Source organism: Scyliorhinus torazame, chromosome 28 (assembly GCF_047496885.1).
Source record: "Scyliorhinus torazame isolate Kashiwa2021f chromosome 28, sScyTor2.1, whole genome shotgun sequence".
NCBI classification, from domain to species: domain Eukaryota; kingdom Metazoa; phylum Chordata; class Chondrichthyes; order Carcharhiniformes; family Scyliorhinidae; genus Scyliorhinus; species Scyliorhinus torazame.
Genome location: NC_092734.1, coordinates 10,450,245 through 10,477,567, shown reverse-complemented (window position 1 = coordinate 10,477,567; position 27,323 = coordinate 10,450,245). Strand labels below are relative to the sequence as shown.

The window sequence follows — 27,323 nt, the reverse complement described above, 5'->3', positions numbered from 1 at the left end:
GGTAAGAATGGGAGATTGCTTTGGCTAAATAACATTAGCGAGCCAGGTGGGTTTTGCAGCAATGGATTTGTGACTAGCTTTATATTTCAGGTTTATTAATTGAAGTACATGCTGCAGTGGGATTGAACCCTTGTCCCAGCCAGACCATTAGCTCTGGGTGGAGGACTTCAGTGTCCATCTCCAGGATAGGCTCAGTAATATCAGCACTGACTGAGTTGGTTGAGTTCTCGGGACTGAGCCCAGTGATGTTACCACTGCCCCATCACCTCCCCTTGTTCACAAGGTGAAACATCTAGCTTAGATCATGTAATTACAGATCCACCTCCCCATTCGACCAGCTAGATGATTGATTTTCATTGCTACCTGGGTGTTGTTTGCATCTACCAAACCTACCTGAGACCACTGTACATGCTGATCTTTGTGGGGAAAAATGGAATAGCCATCCGAACAGAGCAAGGCCAGCAGTGTGGGTTCAATTCCCGTACCAGCCTCCTCAAACAGGCGCCGGAATGTGGCGACTAGGGGCTTTTCACAGTAACTTAATTGAAGCCCACTTGTGACAATAAGCGATTATTAACTCTGCCCAATGCCCTTTCGCTGGTAATTAATTTCAGTTTGACATGCTGCAAAGTTGCCTTTTCTTTTTAAAAAAAAACATTTAAATATCTTGTAATTTCCTTTTGAAGGTTGAGCAGCCCAAGTTTCTTCAGATGTTTGATGATGGTGCATTGATAGGGATCAGTCTGGTGCTGGTGAGTAGACTCATGCTGGTTTGACTTTTTGCGAGACTGGGCCAGCTCTGGTTTGGACTGATCCGATATTGTACAGTCCGTGTGAAGTGCTGTCAGATTTCCCCCCACAAAATGTGCACCAACTGGCGAACATTTCAGCAGGCAAGTCCTCCAATTATGAAGGGATCGAGTACGAAAGTCATTTTGATCTGTGAAGACATTTATTTAATAGTTTGCTAAATGGAATAACCATTTGGGGTGGGGGCGTTGGAACTTTATAACCCCCACCACGTGACGTTCTTTGGAAGAGTGTTTAAGGTCTGGAACGTGTTGTGGTGGAGGCAGATTCTATTGAATTATTCAAATGGGAAAATCGGAAAAAGCAACGTGCAGGGTTATGGGGAGAGAAATCCAACTGAATTTAGCTACTTCATATTGTGCTTTGCAAACTCTTGGCAGGACCACTAGATGGCGTTCCTGCCAAGCCTTTTAAGTGAACCCTGAGTTGTTTTTTTAACACAGCATGTTAAATAGACAGGATATGGAATAGGATACACGGTTAGAAGATACCAGGCAATATAGAACATAGAACATTACAGCGCAGTACAGGCCCTTCGGCCCTCGATGTTGCGCCGACCTGTGAAACCACTCCAAAGCCCATCTACACTTCCCTTATCATCCATATATCTATCCAATGACCATTTGAATGCCCTTAGTGTTGGCGAGTCCACTACTGTTGCAGGCAGGGCATTCCACACCCTTACTACTCTGAGTAAAGAACCTACCTTTGACATCTGTCCTATATCTATCTCCCCTCAATTTAAAACTATGTCCCCTCGTGCTAGACATCACCATCCGAGGAAAACCATCTGTACCCGATTGTTATACAGAGGCAGACCCATCCCCACCAGTACTGTACTTCAGTGTCATAGTGATATCTATTGAGATATGAGATGCCTTGGACAGGGAAGGAGGGAACAGTGGCATCTCAGGTTTTTCATTTTCTATCGCAGCCTATGAAGTTTTCACCAGTTCCATATTATGGAATTGGGGAAATTCTTTAGGATGTTTACCATTTGCACTGCACTCATTTCTAGTTTACCTCCTAATCAACCTATTTAAAGCTATCTAATTTTCCTGTAATCTTCCCATAGTCTCAGCTTTTTACTCTCTCTGAGCCTTTGTGACACTGCTTTCACTTCCATTGGTTACAAATTTAAAAACTGGTGTGCAAAAATAAACTGTATGTAATGTCAAAACTAGGACTGTCCACGGGCATTATTCTGTTGGAGCTTTGTCCCGGTTATTGGTGACACAAATTTCTTCCAGCTTTTTTCGTTTTCTTGGAGTGGGTACAGCCTTTAAGGTTGGAAGATAACTGGAGCAAAATAATCGAATGGCGACGTTTTTAATTAACCTCGGGGTTCTTATAACTGAATACCAGCTACCCATGGCTTTAGTAAAGAAAGACCTTGCCTAATCAGCCTTGATTCTGTTTCAATAACCTTGCTGTGAAGTTTTTTTTTCAACGAGGATGGTTGGGGACTGGAATGAACTTGGGAAGGGTGGTGGTGGAAGGTTGAGGTATTCAAAGAGAGAATGTGCAAGGTTGCGAAGTTAACACGGGAATGGGACGTGGGTAGAATGATCTTTCAGCGAAGCAGTGCAAACGTGATGGGACCAAATGGTGGCCTCCTGCACTGCGAAGGTAGGTGATGGTATTTGAGTCCAGATACTCTGACGTGGCAACCAATGACTTAAGTGTGACCAAGTAGGCATGTTGTTGCTGGTAGTTGGAGGGAGGAATGTTGGCCAGTACGCATGTTACAGGCCCCACCTATCATTTAGAGCTCAGGAATCTTGACCCCTGTCTAATCAAATGAGGCAGAGCCACAACTTAATCCCTTGTCTGTCGAACAGCCCTTCTAACAGTGCAGCATGGTGGCACAGTGGTTAGCACTGCTGCCTCACAGCGGGAGGGACCCGGGTTCAATTCCAGCCTTGGGTGATTGTCTCACCCCCGTGTCTGCATGGATTTCCTCCGGGTGCTCCGTTTTCCTCCCTCAGTCCAACGATGTATGGACTAGGTGGGGTTAGGGGGAATAGGACTCTCTTTCAGAGGGTCGGTGCAGACCCGGTGGGCCGAAAGGCCTTCTGCACTGCAGAGAATCTATGATTCCTCAGTACCGCACCATCACTGAGAAGAGAATAATGTATCGGTTTAGCTCAGTTGGCTAGACAGCTGGTTCATGATGCAGAACGAGGCCAACAGCGCGGGTTCAACTCTGGCTGAGGTTGCTCCTGAAGGCCCCGCCTTCTCAACCTTGCCCCTCGCCCGAGGTGTGGTGACCGTCGGGTTAAATCACCACCAGTCAGCTCCGTCCCTCGAAGGGGAAAGCAGCCTCTGGTCACTAGGGAGTGACGACTTTACTTTTCACTTTAACATATCTAGGTTTGTTAATAACACCTGACTCCCCAGCCCTTCCGAAGCCTCACCTGGTCTTTCACCTTCAGGTGGGTCTCTTGTAGCAGCAAACTCTCGCTTCACTGGCTCCCCCCCCCCCATCCCTCGCACGTTCCACATTACCGTATGGAACCCGGGTGGGGGGGGGGGGTCTCACCCCTCCCCCGCCTCTCCTGTCAATCATTTTTTAAAAAAAAAGTTAAGAGTGCCCAATTCATTTTTTCCAATTAAGGGGCAATTTAGCGTGGCCAATCCACCTACCCTGCAGATCTTTGGGTTGTGGGGGCGAAACCCATGCAAACACGGGAAGAATGTGCAAACTCCACATGGACAGTGACCCAGAGCCGGGATCGAACTTGGGACCTCGGTGCCATGCGGCTACAGGGCTAACCCACTGCGCCACCATGCTTTCTCCTGTCAATCATAACCACTGCTTGTGCCCCCCCGCACCCCCAGGAAGCTGGGACTAGCCCTACCCCATGTCACCGTTAGTCATCGGCCATACCCCCCACTTCCCAGTCAAACCCCCCCCGCTACTTCCTCTCGAAACCACTTCTCCCTGCACTGTCTGTCTCCCTCTCTCTCTCCTCCCCCCCCCTCCCACCACCATACAGGTTCCCGTCGCCGTGGACCCTCTTTTCCCCCCTCACCTTGCCCCCACTCGTAGCCAACTTGCGTTGGCACGTGAGGTGCCACCTGCCAGAGCCCCCTGCCTCTACATACCCAATACTTTAAAAAAAAGAAAACCACCATAAAGGCCCCCGCACCCAGCCTTTCCAAATGCTCCAACACAATAGACCCCCAAACAAAGAAGAAACAAATTCCAACACATTACCCCAATGCTCCGAAACCATCTCCTCCCAAACACAACCTGAAAGAGAGAGAAAATATCAAAGCACGCCAAGTCCAAACTCAATTCAGCCCCAGCCTTCACGAACATCTCTGCCATCTCAAACTAATAGTTTCTGGAGTTGTGTATATCACTCTGCTTCACTGGGTAGACCACCCCAAACCGTACGTTGCTCTTATACAATGCCGCCTTCATTCTACCGAAGGCTGCCAGCCATCTTGTCAACTCTGCCGTGAGATCCTGGTATATATGAATACCACTATTTTCTCACCTCCCCTCAATTCAGCTTCGTCCACCTCAGCACTTTCTCCTCTCCCTGGTAGTTATGAAAGCAGACTATCACAGCTCTGGGTGGATCGTCTGCCTTTGGTTTCAGCTGGAGCGACCGGTAAGCCTTATCCGGCTCATAGAGAGAGGGGCCCTCCTTCCTCCCACAGCTTGGCAAACATCTCTGCAAAATACTCCGTCGCCCTCCAGCACCTCAGACGGTCCCACGATCCGTAGATTCTGCCTTTGTGACCTGTTCTCCAGTTCCTCCACCTTGGGTCTCAGCTCTTTGTTGCTTTCCTCCACCCCACCGCAGCTCCTCCCCCAGCGAGGTGAGCTGGTCGCTGTGCCGTGACAATGCCTCCTCCACCCCCTTCAACACCTCTCTTTGCTCCCGCACCACCGTCAACGGTTTTCCCAAGGCCACCTCTATCGGGGCAGGTGTATCAACCACCAACTCCTTGCGAGAGGCCATCACCTCCTTTCGAAATGCTTGGCGAACTACCGCTCAAATTCAACTTCAGCCAGTGTGTCCTCTGTCATGGGCGCAGCCCCACACGACTAGCTTTCCCCCAGCATCATTCCTCCCACAGCACTCCCCACCGAACTCGAGCTCTCCGGCGGGCTATGGCTCCCACCTTTTGTCCCTGTATTCTTCCTTTATCTCTACACCCTTTAGTTGCTGTAACCTTTCTAGAGATCAATCATATAAAATTGGGTGAAAAGGACCAAAAAACGAAAGCTCTTGCAGGAGCCACCCAATGTGCGACCTCCACCTACCGGAGGTTCCCCCATTTCTCGTCGTGTTGAGATCTGCCCACGTTTTGGTCTGGGAACTCCTCATCATTAATGAAGTCAGAGTTGTTTATAGTTCCTCCCCCTCCAAGCACTCCCTTTGGTTGATTCCAGTGCGATGTCACTGCAGCATTGTGACATCATCAAGAAATGAAAAATCTATTTCAGTCAATAAAATGGAAGATGCCTTCAAGCCGGTGAAATGCTAGTGATGTGAATGAATGTAATGGTGTCGAGATCACAGCATGTTAGTAAGGACTTTATTTTTACCAAGAAGGGATCCCAGATTCTCTGGTACGTACTTCAGCATGGACTATTTAATGGCTTTTGAGCTTTGGGTAACTGGGTAGACTGTCCTGGAAGCTGAGGTTGCCACTGCTTGGATATGTAAATATTGCCCTTTTAGCTTGTGCACATCGATTGCTTGATCTATGAAGAGGCTTGTGTTTAATGCGGGGTTTTCGCCTCTGGTTGGCTGGATGTATTTATTCATGTTGATCACACCATGCCCCCCACCTGCCCCATCACTTCTCATCTGATATGGCGTTACAGCCAAATTCTTGACTCCACTTTTTGTTTTTGAACCCATCCTCAATGCTGTTATGGCTGAAACATGTTGAAAAATGTTAAGGAATGATGTGAAGCTACCGACTCCCTCGAATCGCTCGCCACTCCCAGCAATGTTAAACTTGGATTTTAACAAGGGCCGAATAGCTTCGTCACCAGAAGATTATCTGACAATTGGAATTTTACAGAAAAAGACTTTGCGAAACCCTATCATGAGACGGCAGATCTTTTACTTATCATTGGTCTGCCGGTGTAATTAATTTTCTATTTGTTCATGGGATGTATGCGTCACTGGCGAGGACAGCCTTCATTACCCTTGAGGTTGTGTTGAGCCACCGCCTTAAACTGCTGCAGTCCACATTGGTATATCCGCTGTACTTCTGAAATGAAATGAAATGAAAATCGCTTATTGTCACAAGTAGGCTTCAAATGAAGTTACTGTGAAAAGCCCCTAGTCGCCACATTCCGATGCCTGTTCGGGGAGGCTGGTACTGGAATTGAACCGTGCTGCTGGCCTGCCTTGGTCTGCTCTCAAAGCCAGCAATTTAGCCCTGTGCTAAACCAGCCCCTACCCCTAAACCAGACAGAGCGACCTCTGCACTCTGTATGCCCATGGATTTGCTATTGGCCAGAAGCAGATGCATGATATCTGTTTCCCTTGCCCCCTCCCTTGAAATGCAAATAACCACCATTAGCGACAACATTCATTCGCCTGGGGAGCTCTCCAAGAAAGGATAAAACTTGCCTCAAAGAGTTTGAGGCACACTGCACCTCACAATTAAGTTGAAAGTTGGACAGTGTTGTACACTAAACTAGTATGCTGTTCATTTAATTGGTATACAGTTCAGTATTTAAAGTCGAGCACTTGTGACCTTTTCTGTTGGTTAACCGGGGCGTGGATCGAATGAAATAGAACCTCCTTATTGCTTTCGTCGGAATCTGTGGAGTGTTGACAATTTCTCTCTTGTGTTTCAGGAGCTCTTGCAATGTTCCTGTTTATGAAAGAGATTTTCCAACGCAGTGCCCCTGATGAGCTGTCATCGATAAGCGATCTTTGGGACGACCTTTACAGGAGGTTAAATGTCCACGGGAATGGCCATATAGATGCTAAGGAATTAGTGCTTGCACTGGAAGCGATTTCAGAGGTACAGTGCTGTTAAATGTGAGGATACCACCTTACCTGAAACGTCAGTATGCTATAGAATAAATTGTGTTACACCTGGTTACAATCTCTAGCCTTGAAGATACGAACAGGAGGCCATTCAAAACTTCAAGCCTGTTCCATTGATCGAGCGTGCATGGATGATCTGTATCATATAACATCCACCTGCCTTGACTCTATATCCTTTTATTCCCTTGGCTCACCAAATCCATCTACCACGTGTAAATCGATTAATGGAGCTAACATCAACTCTTAGACTGTTTCATACTGCTACCATTCTTTGCTTGCAACGTTTCCTAGCTTTTCCCCTGAATCGCCTGGCTATGATTTTGAGGTTCTGTCCCCTTTGCCCAGCCTGCCCAGGAAACTGGTTTCTTCCTACATTTCCGCAGAGAGTGGTGGGTGTGTGGAAGTCACTGCCTGAGTTGGCAGTGGAGGCATAGTTCCTAATTGAAAAGTACTTGTATCTGCACCTTTAATACTGTAAGGTGCAGGAAGATGGGATTACAAAGGGCACCTGGATATCTTTGGGACGGCATGGGCAAGATCGGCCAAATGGCCTCTATCTTTTCTGTGCTTCTATATAGCCTTGATTCTTTTCAAGGTCTGAAAAACCTGACTCGAACCACCTCGTAACACTGTATATGGTGATGTTAGTGTGTGTATTATATGGCTGCGGCCATTATTTTTATATCATTGCTTGATTTAAAACAGGAATACTCCAGCTAATATTGGTATGGTGACATCCAGGCTTCCAAGGGACTAGAGTTAATAAATTGCTCTCTAAATGTGACTTGTACGAGTTGGCTGTTGATATTGTGAAATTAAATATGCCGTGGGATTGGGACTTCTGTAGTTTACAATCGTGATTAAAAACTGAGCAATGACGACTTCTATTGCTGTGAATATTCTTGGGAAATTATACACTTTTTTACGTCTTTACTGATGGCGGGCCTTGTGTTGTGCACAGACCGTTTTCAATAATACACAACGGAATGAAATTGAGGGGTGGGAAAAGTTCATCAAGGCTGCCCCACGCCACGGTGGCTTGAACATCATGACCAATCACTCTTTTCCCCCCCACCCCACAAACTCCTGGCAGAGGCAGGAAATTCCTAGATCCGGGAAGCGGAAAACATTCCTTGGGTAATTAAAACGATCCCAGAAAGTCTCGTGGGCCAAGCCACTGTGATGGGATCTCTGCCCCAGTCAGAAAGCAGTGCAGGTCATCCTTGAAGACAGAATCCACACCTGTTACACCGTGGGGGAAAAGAGCCCCACGACCAAGCATCTCCCTTGTGTAGTTTTAACTCCTGTCCCCATTTCTCAATCTGTGGGGCAATCCGTCAGTAGCCTCTCAAGTTATTTGATGGACCTCTGGGTCATGACTGAATATATGCCGTGACCAAGCACATGGATTTAAGGTTAACGAGCCTGTGAGGAGCTATGATCCTTTTAAACTAGGAATCATTCTTGGAGCTCTCCTCTGGACCTTCTTCCAGGCCACTAGCTCACCCACCGCAGTATGCTCCAGATGTTGACTGACTGGCAAGCTCTCATGTTCTTTAGTTTATACTGATTGGCTCACAAGGTATTGGATTTCATGTTGAGAAGCTGCATTGGTGAAGGGAATTTTCTGTCGAGCTGGTTAACTGGGGAAATGTCGTGCAAGAGTAAAGCACTCGCCTGTTGGCATCACCAGCAGGAATCTATTTGCTGTAACTTCTGTTTCTGCTGCAGCCGAATAACTCCCAAGAAAAAAAAATTGACCTTTCTCAATTGAGAAAAAGTTTTGATTTGCCAGGGCGCAACAATGCAACATTGCAAGATTGCAATTGGGAAAACATAAAAGATTTGACAGTACCTTGTTGGGCCGCACGGTAGCACAGTGGTTAGCACGATGGCTTCACAGGGCCAGGATCCAAGGTTCCATTCCCACTTGGGTCACTGTCTGTGCCGAGTCTGCACGTTCTCTCCATATCTGCATGGGTTTCCTCCGGGTGCTCTGGTTCCCTCCCACAAGTCTCGAAAGACGTGCTGTTAGGTAATTTGGACATTTTGAATTCTCCCTCTGTGTACCCGAACAGGCGCCGGAGTGTGGTGACTAGAGGCTTTTCATAGTAACTTCATTGCAGTGCTAATGTAAATCTACTTGTGACAATAAAGATTATTATGTCGAGTCAAATTGAGTACAAGGTGATGTACTTTGTGAGCGCTTTCCTTCTGAACTTCTGGGTGTGAATCCATTTCTAACTGGAATTAATATCACCTTTGTCTGTCTGTCTGTTTCTCTCTTCTCCACCTCCACCCCCCCCCCCCCCCCCCCCCACTTTCCCCACCACCCTCAAGCTAGAAGTATTTGAGTTGAGGGAATTAATTTTTGTTCTCTTTCCTTTTTGCAAATGAAATGCCTAAAGGGTAGTTTGAAAGATAGAAGTGTGAAACGTACGAACGGTAGAGATTTTGAAGGGTTCCGGAAATACCTCGAGAAGCACAACATGAAACTATTTCTCGGCTTTGGAAAGGACTCCAAGGACAGAAGTGGTGAGTCCACTGTTAACCTAAAGGTGCTTTTGTGTTACTGGGATGATTGATTGCTGACTGTTTCTTTGTTTGGCTGGTTCGTGCATCAACTTGTATAAATGTCTACCAATGAATGGATGTTGAATAAGACCATAAGACATAGGAGCAGAATTAGGCCACTTGGCCCATCCAGTCTGCTCCAACATTCAATCATGGCTGATATGTTTCTCATCCCCATTCTCCTACCTTCTCATAACCCCTGATCTCCTTCTTAATCAAGAACCTATCTCTGTCTTAAAGACACTCAGTGATTTGGCCGCCACAGCCTTCTGCGGCCTAGAGTTCCACAGATTCACCACCCTCTGGCTGAAGAAATTCCTCCTCATCTCTGTTTTAAAGGATCGTCCCTTTAGTCTGAGATGGTGTCCTCTGGTTCAAGTTTTTCCTACAAGTGGAAACATCCTCTCCACGTCCACTCTGGCCAGGCCTCTCAGCATCCTATACATTTCAATAAGATCCCCCCCTCATCCTTCTAAACTCCAATGAGTACAGGCCCAGAGTCCCCAACTGTTCTTCATACGACAAGCTCTTCATTCCAGGGATCATTCTTGTGAACCTCCTATGGACCCTTTCCAAGGCCAGCACATCCTTCCTTAGAAGCGGAGCCCAAAACTGCTCACAATACTCCAAATGGGGTCTGACCAGAGCCTTATACAGCCTCTGAAGTTCATCCCTGCTCCTATATTCTAGCCCTCTTGACATGAATGCTAACATTGCATTTGCCTTCTTAACTGCCGACTGAACCTGCACATTAACCTTAAGAGAATCTTGAACTAGTACTCCTAAGTCCCTTTGTGCTTCTGATTTCCTAAGCATTTCCCCATTTAGAAAGTGGATAGCCTCACTTTTCCACATTGTGTTCCATCTGCCACTTTGCCCACTCTCCTAGCCTGTCCAAGATCTTCTGAAGCCCGCCTGCTTCCTCAATACTACCTGTCCCTCTGCATATCTTTGTATCATCTGCAAACTTAGCAACAGTACCTTCATTCCTTCCTCCAGATCATTAATGTATATTGTGAAAAGTTGTGGTCCCAACAGCGATCCCTGAGGCACACTGCTTGTTACCGGCTGCCATCCTGAAAAAGACCCTTTTATCCCCACTCTCTGCCTTCTGCCAGTCAGCCAAACCTCTATCCATGCCAGTATCTTACCGTTAACACCATGAGCTCTTAACTTATTTAACAGCCTCCTATACAGCACCTTGTCAAAGGCCTTCTGGAAATATAAATAAATCACATCCACTGGTTCCCCTTTGTCTAACTTCCTTGTTACCTCCTCGAAGAACTGTAACAGATTTGTCAGACACGACCTCCGCTTGACGAAGCTGTGCTGACTCAGTCGTATTTTATCATGCACTTCCAAGTACTCCACAGTCTCATCTTTAACGATGGACTCTAAAATCTTACTAGTGACCGAAGCCAGGCTAACCAGCCTATAATTTTCTGTCGTCTTCCTCCCTCCCTCCCTTAAACAGCGGTATTACAGTAGCCACTTTCTAATCCTCTGGGACCCTTCTTGCCTCCAGTGATTCCTGAAAGATCACCACCAATGCCTCCACAATCTCCTCAGCTATCTCTTATAGAACCCTGCGGTGTAGTCCATCGGGTCCAGGTGATTTATCCACCTTCAGACCTTTCAGTTTCCACAGAACCTTCTCCTGCGTGATGGCTACTGCACTCACCCCTGCCCTCTGATTCTCCTGAGGTGATGGCTACTATACTCACCACTGCCCCCTGATTCTCCTGAAGTTCTGGTATCCCATTGGTGTTTTCCACTGTGAAGACTGATGCAAAGTAACTTTGCCTCTGACATTTCTTTGTTTCCGATTACTACTTCTCCAGCCTCATTTTCCAGTGGTCCAATGTGTATTCGTGCCCCCCTCTCACCTTTTATATAGTGAAAAAAGTCTTGCTATCATATTACTAGCTATCGTACACTCATATTTCATCTTCTCTCCCCTTATTGCTTTTTTCGTTGCACTCTGTTCACTTTTAAAGGCTTCCCAATCCTCTGGTTTTCCACTAATCCTCGCCACTTTGTTGTTTTTTTTTTCTTCTTTTATGCTGTCCTTGACTTCCCTTGTCAGCCATGGATGCCTGGTCCTCCCCTTAGCATGTTTCCTCCTCTTAGGGATGAATTTCTGTTGTGCCTCCCAAATAACTCCTGCCATTGCTGTTCCACTGTCTAGGCTTCCCTTCCAATCAACTCTGGCCAGCTCCTCCCTCCTGTCTTACCCTTATTTAATTGTAATACCGTTACATCTGATTGCAGCATCTCCTTCTCAAACTGCAGGGTAAATGCTATCATATTGTGGTCACTGTTCCCTAAGGGTTCCTTCGCCTTAAGTTCCTTAATCAAGTCTGCCTCATTACGCATCACCAAATCCAGAATTGCCTGTTCCCTAGCTACCACAAGCTGCTCCAAAAAACCATCTCTTAGACATTCCACAAATTCCTTTTCTTGAGATCTGCTACCAACCCGATTTTCCCAGTCCACCTGCATATTGAAGTCCCCCATGATTATTCTAATATTGCCGTTCCTGTACATGCCTTTTCTATCTCCTGATTTATTTTCTGCCCCACATCCTGACTACCGCTAGCGGGCTTGTACACAACTCCCATCAGGGCTCCACACAGATTCTGTGCCTCCTGATCCTATATCGCTTCTTGCTATCGATTAAAGTTCATTCCTTACTGACAATGCAACCCTGCCCCCTCTGCCCATCCTTTTGGTAGGACACATATCCTTGGATATTTGGATCCCAGCCCTGATCTCCCTTGCAGCCACGTCTCTGTGATGACCGGAATAGGAGTGGGAACATAGAACATACAGTGCAGAAGGAGGCCATTCGGCCCATTGAGTCTGCACCGACCCATTTAAGCCCTCACTTCCACCCTATCCCCTAACCCAATAACCCCTCCTAACCTTTGTGTTCATGAAGGGCAACTTATCATGGCCAATCCACCTAACCTGCACATCTTTGGACTGTGGGAGGAAACTGGAGCACCCGGAGGAAACCCACGCAGACACGGGGAGAACATGCAGACTCCGCACAGACAGTGACCCAAGTTGGGAATCGAACCTGGGATCCTGGCGCTGTGAAGCCACAGTGCTATCCACTTGTGCTACCCTGCTGCCCATTCTTTCATGTTTCTTTGTATGGTTGAGGGTTCACAGTATCAGAGTATTATTACGGTGCAGTGGGAAGCCATTCGGCCCATTTTCTCTGCACCGGGAAAACCACAATGTTGCCGATCTTCTTTGGAAACCGAGGGCTGTTGTCATTTTTTCTGGAGCTGGGTAGTAGTAGGAGAGGTAGGTCTCGTGAAGGAATTTTGGAGGACATCACGTCAAGTGTGCAGACGAACTCCACAATTCTGTGGAGCTACCAGACTAGCCAACCTAGTCCACCGGCGTGGATCCAAGTTCCATGTTCAGTGGTTGATTCTTAATGGCCTCCAGGTGAATGAGCATTGTGTGTAATAAATGTTGCTCTGTCAACATTACCCAGAGTGGGACATTTCCTCCTCCTTCCTGCAACCGCTCAAACAAGTAAAGATCTGACGGGACGTCATCTATCTGAAATGTTAATTGTTTCTCTTGCCACAGTGCCCGACCTCAATATTTTGACTATGTTCTGCTTTTTATGTTGGATTTCCAGCATCTGATTTTATGTTAATATTTGTATGTTTGTAGGCAATATAAGCAGGTGGAGGATTATGCACCTCATGGGAAGGCTGCATGTCAGTCTTAATCTTTATCATGCAAACAGAATTCTTAAGCAGTAAGTCAATTCAAGTTATGCATTAAACATTGGTTAAAATAAATCGTAATTGCACAAGAATTAAGTTGTAAATTCAAAGCCATCTTTTTATCAGGTTAAATCACCACCAGTGAGCTCTCCCCCTCAAAGGGGAAGCAGCCTATGTTCAGCTGGGACTATGGTGACTTTACTTTATTTAACATCCTATCAGGGCGCTTGGCATTTTAAAAATCGGGACTGTAGGCTCCACTGCCTGCCTCAAACTGATCCAGCTTTTAATTTGTAGCATACGTTTTCCAAAGTTTATCCTGTAATAGGAGACCTCAAAAAATCAGGAATTTAACCTGTCGATTATTCATGTCAGGAATGTGATGGAATACTCCCCATTGCTTGGATGGGAGTGGCTCCAGCAGCACTCAAGAACATAGAAGAAGGCCACTCGGCCCATCAAATCTGCACCGACCCACCTAAGCCCTCACCTCCACCCCCACCCCATTCCCGTAACCCAATAACCCCTCCTAATCTTTTTGGACACTTAAGGGCAATTTAGCATGGCCAATCCACCTAACCTCCACGTCTTTGGACTGTGGGAGGAAACCGGAGCACCCGGAGGAAACCCATGCAGACACGGGGAGAACGTGCAGACTCCACACAGACAGTGACCCAGCAGGGAATCGAACCTGGGATCCTGGCGCTGTGAAGTCACAGTGCTATCCACTTGTGCTACCGTGCTGCCCGACACCATCCAGGATAAAGCAGCCCGCTTGATTGGGGGCCCCATCCACCAGCTCAAATAGTGACTTCCTCCACCACCGACGCACAGTGGCAGCCGTGTGTACCATCTACGAGGTGCACTGCAGCGACTCACCAAGGCTCCTTCGTCAGCACCTTCAAAATCCACACTCGAAACAATATGGCCGTTCCTTCAGTGTCGCTGGGTCAAAATCCTCAACTTCCTAATAGCGCTGTGGGCATACCTGCACCAAATGGCTTTGGTGGTTTAAGAAGAAAGCGCACTGCCACCTTCTCAAGGGCATTTAGGGATAGGCAACAAATGTTGGCCTTGCCAGAGATGGCCTCATCCCATGAAAGAACAAAAAAACCCTCCAGTTATTCCTTTGTAACGAACAGAAATGACCAGCGCTATGTTTCACACACTAGCTCCGGCCCATTCCTTTTCTTGGGGTGGTTTAGAGACAAGTATGAGGAATTTGCATTGAATCTTTCCTAGACTTTCACACTGCATATTATTGGATTATTTTCAGAAATATAAGGAAATTATCCGTTATTTTTAAAGGTTACTGGAAACTACATTGTGTAAGTTATCCCTTGTTTTGAAAAAAAACCTTGATTGTTTGGGGGAAATAGTTAAATCAAAGGAAGCGTTCCAAGTGGATACGGAAAGAATGTTTACACACGCCAGGGTGGCATAACTCGAAGCCGTTAATATAAAATAGCCAACAAGGAATTATATCGGGAATCCAGAAGAAACGTCCTCACCCAAAGAGCGGTGAGAATGTGGAACTCGCTACCACGGATTGGGTTGAAGCAAATTGATTAGATATATTTGAGGGAAGGTTCTGACAATGATGTGAAAGTGATAGAAACGGATGGTTATGATGGTAGGATGAGATGAGATGAGATGAGGCTTCAGTGGAGGGTATGCATTGGCATAGATTGGTTGGGTTGAATGGCCTGTTTTATCCCAATGTAATACTGTGACTGTTCGATCGAAGATTGTATCAATATTTAGTGTATTGCCTAAATGGTGACAGTAAACGTCTATCCTACAGAAGTTATCAGGTTTTATAATGCTCCACGAATAATCAATTCATTAATGGATAGCGGAACTTCAGTGAATGTTTGCTACTGATCTGCATTAATGGGTGTTCAGTAATTGCACTTCTCCCTCTGGTCCACTAAAACGTGAATTAGAAATGTTTTCTTTTGTCCATCTTCTGCCCCAGAGGAACTTGCACTTGCCTCAAACTCTCCACCTGCAACTTAACTCACTCCGAGGCTTGTTCACCCATTGCCCCTCTGATTCCTGACTTGTCTGACAGCATCACAATTTCAAAATTCTCATCCTTGTTTTGCTATCCATCACAGCCTTGATCTTCTCTATATCTCTGGAACCTCTCCCAGTCCTCCATGTCTTTGAAAACTCAACCTCTCCTTCAATGTTGGCACTTCCAGTGCACTATTAGGAGGCCGCGCATTCATATTCCTAGAACCTGAGCTCTGGATCTCTCCTTAAACCCTCTACCTGTCAACCTGTCTCCTCCAAGCTTTTGGTCCTGAATCCTCCTCGTGTGACTTAATGTCAGATTTTTATTTATAACTCTCTCAAGTGCCTAGCCATGTTCTGTTACTTAAGGTACTCTATAAGTTGCTGACCAGCCCCATTTTGGCACTGCGATGAGCTGACCCAATTTCACGGGATCTTAAAACCATCAAAGATGTGAGTTGGATTTGAATCTAGGTTCTAGAGGCAGATCGTGAACGGACTGCCATTATGTTCAGCAAAAGTAAAATGTTTTAATGTCCAGTGTGTCAAGTTATGTATTTAACAAAAACAATACAGAAGGTGTCAAGAAACCCAATACTGCTCTTTCTATTGTTGCAATTAATCAGCTTGGATGAGAATGATTACATGGACATGGACTGGAATGAATGGCGGAATGTCTACATAACGACCGTGGAGGACAACATGCGAACTATGATTGACATCTGGCGATTCAATAGTGTATGTAGAGTAACTAAAATGAATTATACAGTCAGTGATTGCAATCCTGGATAAATGCGCACCCAATAAGACTGCATTAATACAACAGTTGTGACATCTCAAAAGTGCTTTGCAGGCAGACAGTGAAGTACGTTCGATGTCTGCTTTATGCAGGGTTAGCCAATAATAGGATTTATAAAATTCAAATGCGGTATGAAAATGTGACCTTAAAGCAGCTGAAGGATCAGGCGCTAATGAGAAGAATTGAGTCCGATAATAATTTGAGATTATTTAGAAATACAACCAGGGTAAATGGATAACTAGGGAGAGAGTAGGCTCATTAAGGACCACAGTGGTAATTTGTGTGTGGAGCCGGAAGACATCGGTAGGATTCTAAATGAATACTTTGTGTCGGTGTTCACTTGTGAGAGGGTCGCTGTGGATGTAGAAATCAAGAAAAAATTAAAGAAACTAACATAGACAGGGAGGAGGTTTGGGCGGTCTGGCGGGCTTTAAAATAGATAAATCTCCACGGCTGGATGCAATGTATCCAAGGCTAAGTACGGGGCAAGGGAGGAAATAGCAGCGGTGCTGGCAATAGTTTTCAATTCCTCTCTGCCCACAGGAGGGGTGCCGGAGGACTGGAGGATAGCCAATGTGGCAGCATTATTCAAGAAGGGAGGAAGGGATAAACCAGGAAACTGCAGGCCAGTCAGTCTAACCTCATGATGGGGAAACTATTGGAAGCAATTCTGAGAGACAGAATTAATCTGAGTACCCTGAGTACGCCGCTTTTCGGGGGGGCGGAGAATAGCAGAACCACCGCCGGTCCCGATTCCGTGCGGGAAAACGGATTCTCCGCCCGTTGCCGAACACGATTTCGGCGTCAGAGTGCGGAGAATCCCGCCCCTTGTTTTTGACCGGTGTGGAAGCGATGGGCTGAAGGGCCTTTTCTGTGCTGGAACTTCTGAATGTGACTCTAAAAAGGGGTTTTCTCTGGGAGCATTCAATGTCTGTTGAAAGAAAGGTTTCAGGAGAATGTAAAAGTTGGATGGGCCTTGCATGTTGAAAAGCTGTCGTCTCTGGCATCCTTGTTGTTGACGGATATCGCTGTTAGTTTCCTTCAGCCCTGGAATGTGATCCGAGTTCAATGACACTGACTGGAGAATACAAGTTGAGCTATTCTGGAAGTTTTATACACAACGTGTAACAAATGAACATATCTCACCTAACGTGTAGCAATTTTTCCGAACTTTTTTTAGCCTGCAAAACTGGAAGTGCAAAAAGGCTTATAAAAAATAAATAAAAAAAATTTCCACCTTAATTATTTCCTTCCCTATTTCCACCCCCTTACCTGCAGATCTTTTCTATCAATGATGACATAACCAATTGTGAGGAATTCTTGGAGAACCAGGAACCAGAAAAGTGGTGGGGTCACCTGATTGCAGGAGGCACGGCTGGAGGTATTTCACGAACGGTGACTGCCCCATTTGACCGGCTCAGGGTGCTGATGCAGGTAGGGTTGTTTCTGCCATTATGCCTGTCATTTAAACTTGCGATTGATGCTTTCTGAGTGATTAAATCAGCTTCTAATTTTGAGCTGTTCTGTTTTCAGTATACCCAAAAATCCGACCTCGCCGTTTATCACGAGATGCACTAATATTACAGGAGTTCAGCATTGGGAGAGCTACAGCTGTCCACTTTTAGGTGTTTGTTGCTTTAGCATAAGGGAATGTATTGTCGACTTAACAAAATGCGGCTCTTTTGAGTTTAAGGGGGCTGATTTCTGTCATTTTGACAATTAGGTCCTTGGCTAGCAGAAGCACGATGGGCCAAATGGCCCCATTGTGTGCTGCATCATGCAATGAAACGGAGTGCGAGTTACCCTGTGACATTGCCCCTTTAGCTTGAGAGAATGACCAAAAAAGAGGAATTGTATCTCTGCTAGGTGAATACTCTCCGCATGGAAAGGTCACCAAATCCATCTGGTTGGTGTTTCCTGAGCATGCTGGTCAGGATGTCGATATTCAATCAAAATACAGTCAACCAGCAAGCCTGTTATGATCACCCACTGACATCCCATTTGCTACAGTCCCTTCAATGATTAGAGCAAGTGAAGTAGGCGTTTTGCCCATCTGTTTCCCGGTGAAAAGAGCACAGTCTGTTCAGTCCTTATCGGGCGGCACGGTAGCACAGTGGTTAGCACTGTTGCTCCTCAGCTCTAGGGTCCCAGGTTCGATTCTCAGCTTGGCTCACTGCCTATGCAGAATATGCACGTTCTCCCCGTGCCTGGGTGGGTTTCCTCCGGGTGCTGCGGTTTCCTCCCGCAAGTCCTGAAAAGCGTGCTGTTAGGTGAATTGGACATTCTGAATTCTCCCTCTGTGTACCCGAACAGGCGCGGAGTGTGGCGACTAGGGGATTTTCACAGTAACTTCATTGCAGTGTTAATGTAAACCTACTTGTGACAATAAAGATTATTATAATATTATTGTTATTATAATTATATTATAACTTGTCATATGATATCATCTGGCAGCTTGTGTTCATTTGAAACGAGCAGGGTATGAGCAGATATTTGATGTTGTGTGCTGCATCATTTTACAGAGACAAATTGTACAAATGACCGACCAATGTGAAATTTTTTAATCTTTTGCCAGATTGCACCATTACTGATATTTTATTTTTATATTAAATTTAGTGTCCTCCAATGTTTTACCTAGATTTACCACTACATTGATGCGCCCCTAATCAGTAGTTGGTGATTATTTCATCTCTTATTCAGCATTAACCAATTGACCTGTAACCAGAATAGAGGTTTTTGTTTGCACCAATTTCCACAGGTTTATTCTACGCGACACAATAAGATGAAGATTTCTGGTGGCATCAATGCAATGATTAAGGAAGGGGGTGTAAGTTCCATGTGGAGAGGAAATCTAACAAACATCCTCAAAATCGGGCCCGAGTTAGCCTTCAAATTCATGGCCTATGAGGAGGTATGTTTAATGGTGAATTATAATGTTGCTAGCCTGGTGTTGCAGAGGTAAAATAATTAAATGCTGGGTGCATCTTAAATGGACGCACAAGTCCATTTGAGCCTGGGTTTCCCTGACCTGAGAGGCAATGTTCCCTCCAAACTGCGCAAAAACTCGAAAGTCGACCCATTGAAATTTTTTTCCAAGGCCACGTGATTGATAAACGGCCATGCATTCCAAAAGCAACTGTTGGGAGCAAATCTGGGAAGTGAGCAAAGGTTAAATGTTGTGGCTTTGAAGGGCCACCACTAACTGGCACCCGAACAATGCATGCTCTACAGTATCATGTTTTGGTTGTGACAGATCACCTGACGAGGAGCAATGCTGGGGAGATCCACGGTTGTAGCTGGTGCAGCTGTTAAAACCTCATTGCTGTTTTAGAAGTGCCATTTCCAAATTTCCGTTTGGCTTGAATATCATTTGTAAAAGTCACAATATTGTTAAGGTGCACTAAAGATGGGGAGTTGGTCACTTCCTGGGTACCTGTCTGACCTTGATGACTGACTCTCAGGAGGGAAGTATTTACAAAGGGCCATCACTTCACAGAAACATTCCTGGGTTGGTGCACCTTCGGGTTGGGCACAGGGAGAAATGTTAGCATAGAGATTATCTCGCCATGCAAAAGGGCTTTAATAAAAGCCTATTTTTGAAATATTGACACGCTGACTTCCCATCAATGTAACAAAACAAATGGAAAGAAACAAAAATTCTAAAGCATCAAGTCCCAAGTGCCTGTTTTGTCACTAGGAGACTTGAGGGGATGAATTTAGTTTTTTATTCAATTTGGTGGTGGGGGTGTTGGTCCAGTACATATTAACAAGTCTGGTTAAGTAGGCTTGAGGGACGCAGTGCATTTTTTCTTGCTGCTTTGAGAAGTAACAAATGGCAAATTTGTTTTAGAACAAACTTTTCCTTGCGATTTCTAACTTATTTCCGAAATGTGTTCACAGCTGAAGACTGTAATAGCAGTTGAACCACAAAACCTGGGAATTAAAGATAGATTTGTTGCAGGGTCGATGGCCGGTGCATTCTCTCAAACAGCCACTTATCCAGTTGAGGTATGGGGGAAAAAAATATGTTAAGTGGTTTTCAATGCCATCCTTTGTGGGTGGGGAAATTCTCTGTATTAAATCTAAAAGGGTTGATGAAATATTTCTTTAAACAAAACATAAGAGGTAGTCCTCCCCATTTTGGTATAAAGTTTCCAGCAGAGCTGCTATTTAATAGTTGCCATCAAATAAATGCATGCAAGCCCACCCACTTAGTTACTGCAGATATATTTTGGACAGTCATTACTTTGGATGGTTATTTATTTATTTAATATATTTAGAGCACCCAATTACTTTTTTTTCCAATTAAAGGGGAATTTAGTGTAGCCAATCCACCTACCCTGCACATCTTTGGGTTGTGGGGGATGGACGGTCATTTATCAGTACCTGTCTTTGTGTGTGTGTGTAGGTGCGTGTGTTTCCGCAAATCCACATAAATATAATCAGCTCTGCTTAGTTAAATAAAAAGGATTTGTGTCATGACCTTGCTCTCCTGCTATGTCTGATCGCTAATTAATTTTGAATCCCTACCTTGAGGAATATTACTTTAATGCTTAAACCCTGGCTTGGGTACCATTTCTTAATGATCTCCTTTGGAACTAAAGGCAATCTCAACTCGACTTGACCACGGATATTTTCACAGCTCGCTGCTGATGGCTATTTAATATCATTATCATTAATATTTGGGTCAGGTATAAACTGTCCACAGGGGAAAGTGAAACAGGCGCTTTGTTTAAGTTGATGCTTTGAGATGGAGGAGGCTGTTACAATCCACACTTGGGCCAAGATGCTAATGGAAAACCCCTCCCCGAGCCCCCCACCATCCTCAATTGGAGCTATATTTCAGTGTCACTGGGTTAAAATTCTGGAGTTCACTTCCTAACATTGCTGTGTGTGTGCGCGCATGCACCCACATCAAATGTGCAACCGCGGTTCAAGAAGGCAGCTTACAACCACCTTCTCGAGGGCAGTCAGCGATGGGCAGTGAATTGCCGGCCTTTCCTGTGACACTTCCCTCCCATGAAAGAATAGGAAGAACCCTTCCAGCTCCATTCTCTGCTTCAGTAAAGGAGCTGAGCCATTATTAAAATTTTAAATGGACCAATGCCTCTGAGAAATCTCGTGTGAATAAACACATGCATAGGAAGGGGAGGGCCCTTTGAGCCAGTGCTGTCAATTGATTAGACCAAGACAAATCTGTATCTTCTCTCCAATTACCCATCCTCATTCTAAAACACTTCATACCCTTGCCTTAATCTCTTGATATTTTCAGTTGACCTCTAGCCGTAACAGCCTATATGAGAAAGAATTTTTAATTTTTAAAAATGTAATTAAAAAAAAAAATTTAGATTACCCAATTACTTTTTTCCAATTAAGGGGTAATTTTGCGCGGCCAATCCACCTACTCTGCACATTTTTGGGTTGTGGGGACGAAACCCATGCAGACACGGGGAGAATGTGCAAACTCCACATGGACAGTGACCCAGAGCCGGGATCGAACCTGAGACCTCAGCGCCGTGAGGCAGCTGTGCTAACCACTGCGCCACCGTGCTGCCCTCTGAGAAAGAATTTTAAATTTCCTCTGTTGAGTGCTTCCTGACATCACCCCTACCTACAATTTTCAGGTTAAACACTCCCTTCGTACTGGGTTTCACCCAGAGGAAACCGTTTCTCCCTATTGACCCGAAAAATCCGTCAATCATTTTAAACCACCTCAATTGGATCTCTCTCAACCCTATACCAATCAAAGGAATGTAAGCCTAGTCTGCGTGACCTGCCGTTTTGGCCGCAATATTGTTCTAGCGAATCTGCCCACTCTTTCAAAGGCTACTATAAGGCCCGGCAACTTCAGAAATAAACTCGAGTGTACTTTAATCAAGTGCCGAAAGACGTGATGTTAGGTAAATTGGACATTCTGAATTCTCCCTCTGTGTAGCCGAACAGGCGCTGGAGTGTGGCGACTGGGGGCTTTTCACAGTAACTTCATTGCAGTGTTAATGTAAGTTACTTGTGACAAAGATGATTATAAATGGAGTCTAACCAGAGCTGCTTATATAAACAAATATAGTTACTTTTGCATTTCAGTTCCATTGTGATAAAAGCCAACATCCTATAAGCTGTTGGAAATATCTTTTGTACCTGTCAGCAACCGTTTCAGTCATTTGTGCACTTTGACACGTTGTGGACGACTAACATGCAGTAGGTTGGTTCAGCACTCCCAGCAAGGTGAAGACATCAATTAGAGGGCTGCACCCACAAGGGACTGGTTACAACTGCTTAATAAATTAGTCGAATCCAACCGCGAATATTCAGCATCCCTTTTTGAAGACTCTACCTGGAGAATAGACTTTGAAGTAACAGTGCTCTTGGACTCTTAAATTTAGTGCTGAACTCTTTTTATTACAAAAAAATGAAATTATATGTGGATCATAGGAACTAAAGTCTCTGCAATTGTTTTTGCTCTATTAGATGCTGAAAACGCGAATGATGTTGCGAAAAACAGGCGAGCCTCGGGAACTTTTCGCCCAAATCAGCAATATATTCAAGCATGAAGGAGTTTCCACCTTCTACCGGGGCTATGTCCCAAATATCCTAGGGATTATTCCCTATGCTGGTATTGACTTGGCTGTGTATGAGGTTGGTGTTTGTTTGGGTGGGTGCAAAGGCATTTGCGAACAACTTGTGCTTGCGTTAAAGTGCCTTTAAATGGCAAATGTCACAAACTGCAATGGAGGGGGAGAGGGCAGGGAGGATTAGAGAATGAACTTGGATTTAAACAGCACCTTTCACAACACCCTAAAGTTGTGTGCTGTCAATTATTTGTGTTCTATCCATTTCCGGGATGTGGGCATCGCTGGCTATAGACCAAAATTTATTACACATCCCTAGTTGCCTTGAGAAGGTGCTGGTGAGCTGCTGCCTTGAACTGCCGCAGTCCATCTGGTGTAGGTACACCCACAGTGCTGTTAGAGAGAGAGCTCCAGGATTTTTACCCCCCCCCCCCCCGGACAATGAAGGAACAGCAATATATTTCCAAGTCGGGATGGTGAGTTGCTTGGAGGGGAACCTCCAGTTAGTGTGGTTCCCGGGTATCTGCTGCCCTTGACCTTCTAGATGGTAGTGGTTGTGGGGCTGGTTTAGCACAGGGCTAAATCACAGGCTTTGAAAGCAGACCAAGGCAGGCCAGCAGCACGGTTCAATTCTCGTACCTGCCTCCCCGAAAAGGTGCAGGAATGTGGCGACTAGGGACTTTTCACATTTGAAGCTTCATTTGAAGCATACTTGTGACAATTAGTGATTTTCATTTGGAAGATGCTACCTGAGGAATCTTGGTGGATTCCTGCAGTGCACCTTGTAGATGGTACACATGGCTGCCACTGTTTGTTTGGGGGGGGTGGAGGGATTGAATGTTTATGACAGGGATAGCATCAAGCAGGATGCTTTGTCCAGAATGGTTTAAAAAAATTATTTGTTCAGGGGATGTGGACATCGCTGGTTAGGCCCGCATTTATTGCCCATCCCCGAAGGTGTTTAAGAGCCAACCACATGCTGTGGATCTGGAGTCACATGTAGGCCAGACCATGTATAGACGACAGATTTCTTTCCCTAAAGGAAATTACGACAATCGATAATGGTTACATGGTCATCATCAAACCTTTAATTCCAGATTTTTATTGAATTCAAATTCCTCCATCTGCTATGGCGGCATTCGAATCCAAGTCCCCAGAGCATGACTCTGGGTGTCTGGACTGCCAGTCCAGCGATAATATCACGATGCCACCACCTCCTCTGTGTTAAGCTTCTTGAGTGTTGTTTGAACTGCACTCATCCAGGCAAATGGAGAGTATTCCATCACACAGCTGACTTATGCCTTGTAGATGGTGGGCAGGCTTTGCTGGATCAGGCGATAGAATTAAATACTTGTTGAGGTGTAATGAGGTAGCGAGACAGCGAATGTTGAGGTGTAGTGAGGTAGGGAGACAGTGAATTTCAATCAAGAATGCACCAACAACGATGAGGTCCGTGACCAAGTCTGTTTTAGTAATGTTGTTTGGCCGTTCACTCCTCACATATTGAAACTGCACGTTCTGAGTTATCCTTTTAAAACAGTTTTTAAAGCCTAATTCATCAAGCATTTGGTCCCCAATCATATCTCCTTATGTGACTAGGTGTCAGTTTTTATCTCCTGTTCTTGTGAAGCACCTTGGAATACTTCACTTTATGAAAGGTGCTATAAATGTGAACACTTGAACAGATGATCACCAATTAGACTAAATCCCTTGATAATTTCCATGTTCCGAGCACACTAACTTCATTGTGTATGTTTAGTCGTCTTTGTGCAATTTGTCGCCTTGGTGCACTATTGCTGTTTGTTTGAGAGTCATAATTTTGCCCTGACAGACCCTGAAAAATTTGTGGATAAAGAGATACACGACAGGGAACGAGAGGCCAAACATGTTGCTGGTGGTGGGCAGTGCCACGACTTCGAATGTGGTTGGGCAGCTGGCCAGTTACCCGCTGATGCTAATACACACGCGCATGCAGGCAGAAGGTGAGTGCGGCAGCAAGCAGAGATTCCTTGGATAATGGGTTTGGTATTTAGCACCATGTTTTGATGATTTCAAGATGTTTCAAACACTTTGTGCCTAATGGGATATGTTTTGAAATGTAATCAGCGTTGTGAAGTAGGAAGCATGGTGGCCGCTATGTGCTCGTGCACAGGAAGCTCACGCGTGCTCTCCTGCATATGCATTCACAGCAATGTGATAAACAATCAGATCATTGTTTTTGACATGGCGGCAAAATGGAGGGATAAATATTGAGCGAACCCCTGCCTTTCATTAATACAGTGCCATGAAATCTTTTATGTCCATCTGAGAGATGAGGCCTGTGTTTAATATTTCATCTGATGCACTCTCTCAGTACTGCACTTGGACTAGTTATTTGAGCTAAGTCATTTGGTTGGGAGTTTAGTGTACAATTTCCTGAACTGACTAACGAAAGTTGGTTCAGGGAAAGTTATAATGGGGGAATAAGGAAATTACGGAAACATTAAACAAATATTTTGTCGGTTTTAACTCACTCAAAATCAATCCGCTTGCTGTGATTAAAATCAGGCCCTTTTGGCTCTGTCTTCATGTTAGACACGTTTCAGAAAGAATGCTGAAGTTTGGTCCAGTGCGAATGAGGAATTTGAAAGTATTGGTAAAGGAAATGGAGAAATGAAAAGTGCGGAAATCATCCTGGGTTTACATGCATCCGAAAGTTTGAGGACATAGCTACCAAGATTGTGGATGTTGGTTTGGAATCTCCTAATTTGCCTGAGTTTAAAGTAGCAAACATAACCACACTAAATAGTTAGCCTGTCGTCAGTGGCCAGGAAATGTTAGAATCTGTTTTTAGGGACGCGGTGATGGTATTTAATTCATTAGGCAGAGTCAACAAAGATTTTATAAAAAGCAAATAGTGTTTGACAAATGGTTTTTGCGATTGTAACTAGCAGCGTCAATAAAGAGGGAACCAGTGGATGTGATGTATTTAGATTTTCAAAAAGTCTTTAAGGTGCCACACAAGAGGAATACACAATTAAAGTTCATGGGGTTTGGGGTAAAATTAGCATGGATTAAGGATTGGTTGAAGGACCGTGAACAGAATAATTGGATCAACAATTTACAATTGACTTATGCGGACGCGAAGTTTAATGTATCCAAGTTTACCGACTATACAAAGCCAGGTGGTAGTGAGTGGTAGGGAGGATGCAAAATGACTTGCAGATGAAATGAGTTGGCAAGAACTTGGCAGATGGGATACAATGTGGAGAAGTGTGAAGTTAGCAGGGAAAATAGACTTGCAGAATATTTAACTGGTAAGACTGGGAAATGTTGGTATTTGGAGAGATTGGAGTGCCTTGTCCACAAATCGCACAGTAAGCACAAGCCCAGCAAACAATTGGTAATGCCAATGGTATGTTAGGTTTTGTTGTAAAGGGATAGGAGCTTGAGAGCAAAAATCTCTCTGCCGAGATGTATCTACAGTTTAGGTTTCTTTATCCAATCCAAGGGAGGATACCGACTTGCTGCTAGAGAGAGTACAATGAGCGTTCACTGGAGTGATCCTAGAAAATGAGGATTGTTCTATAAAGAGCGATTGAGTAGGCTATTCTAGTTGAGAAGAATGAGTGCTAATCCAAAAGCAACACAAAAGGCTTGATAAGGTAGACGCCATGCCAATTAGAAATGGGGGGGGGGGATTGTCATTGTCTTGGAAAGAGAGTTCGGCCATTTGAGACAGAAATTTCTACACTCTTCAGGGTTGGAACCCCCTGCCCCTGAGAGCTGTGGGTCCTCAATAAATGAGTATCTTCAAGACATTGATTGAGTGCAGGGGGATGGAGAGTGAAAGTGGAGTTTGATGATCAGCTACGATCTTATTGAATGACTGCGCAGGGCTTCAGGAGCTGAATTGCCTAAATTTGTTGGTGCTACCAACGAAGCCATGGTCGACAAACAAGGATACCTGGTTTTGCTCTTCATGGCTGCCTTTGCACAAGAACAAATAGGTAACCTCCCCCGGTACATGCTCCCAAATAAAGCAAAGAAATCTCAATCTACTGAAATAGAGCTGGAAGTTTAACTTACGCTTTCGTTTGGAAATGATAGTTTGTTCGCATACACTGACCTGTTAGTTTTTATTTACATGTAGTCATTGCAAAGGGAATGAGAAAGCCAAGGATGAGGGAATACTTCTGGAGTATCTTGGCCAAGGATGGCTTGCTTGGGTTCTACCGTGGATTTACCGCTAACTTGCTCAAGGCTGTTCCATCTGTCTGCATCAGCTACGTACTGTATGAATACCTGAAGACTCAACTGCACCTCGCCTCCCATTAAGGACCATCAACCAACACCCCAAAAATGGACACTGGTACTTTTCAGTTGGCTTTTGGTGGAGCGCAGTGCGCAATCCTGCACCCCATGCTCCGTGCACTGTGTATATAAAAACATTTAAAATTAAATAAACTGTTAATTTATTTTCACTGTTCAAGATGAAGCTTATTTGCACAGGGACGTGGCTTAATAATCGTGCGCTGATGTACTTAATTTGTCGTGCAGGGGGCAAAGGCAGGCTCCACCAAATGGGTAATCTGCTGGAGAGCTTCTTGTGCTAGTGGAAGCCGAGTGCAACTTATTCCCCTCTGCACCATCTTGCTCTTCAACTCTCCCTTGGTTCCAATTCTGGCCTCGAACATCCCCAATTCCTATCGCTTCACCATTGGTGGCAGCACCTTCAGCTGTCTAGGCTCTGCAACTCCCTAAACCTTTCTGCCTCCCTACTTTT

General features: G+C 45.0%; 1 protein-coding gene across 2 annotated transcripts; it reads left to right on the top strand.

The window, feature by feature from the left end:
* Window positions 1–5,313: 5,313 nt before the first annotated feature.
* LOC140403504 (mitochondrial adenyl nucleotide antiporter SLC25A24-A-like) lies at window positions 5,314–26,981 on the top strand. Of its 2 annotated transcripts, XM_072491437.1 has the most exons (11): window positions 5,314–5,401; window positions 6,650–6,819; window positions 9,254–9,380; window positions 13,116–13,203; window positions 15,817–15,928; window positions 17,268–17,423; window positions 18,748–18,900; window positions 19,890–19,997; window positions 22,458–22,625; window positions 24,390–24,540; window positions 26,691–26,981. In XM_072491437.1, the coding sequence occupies exons 1-11, from the start codon at window positions 5,353–5,355 to the stop codon at window positions 26,873–26,875; spliced, it is 1,467 nt and encodes a 488-aa protein (XP_072347538.1). In that variant the 5' UTR covers window positions 5,314–5,352; the 3' UTR covers window positions 26,876–26,981. The 2 variants fall into 2 exon arrangements, with proteins under 2 accessions (XP_072347538.1, XP_072347539.1); XM_072491438.1 differs by lacking the exon at window positions 22,458–22,625.
* Window positions 26,982–27,323: the final 342 nt, after the last annotated feature.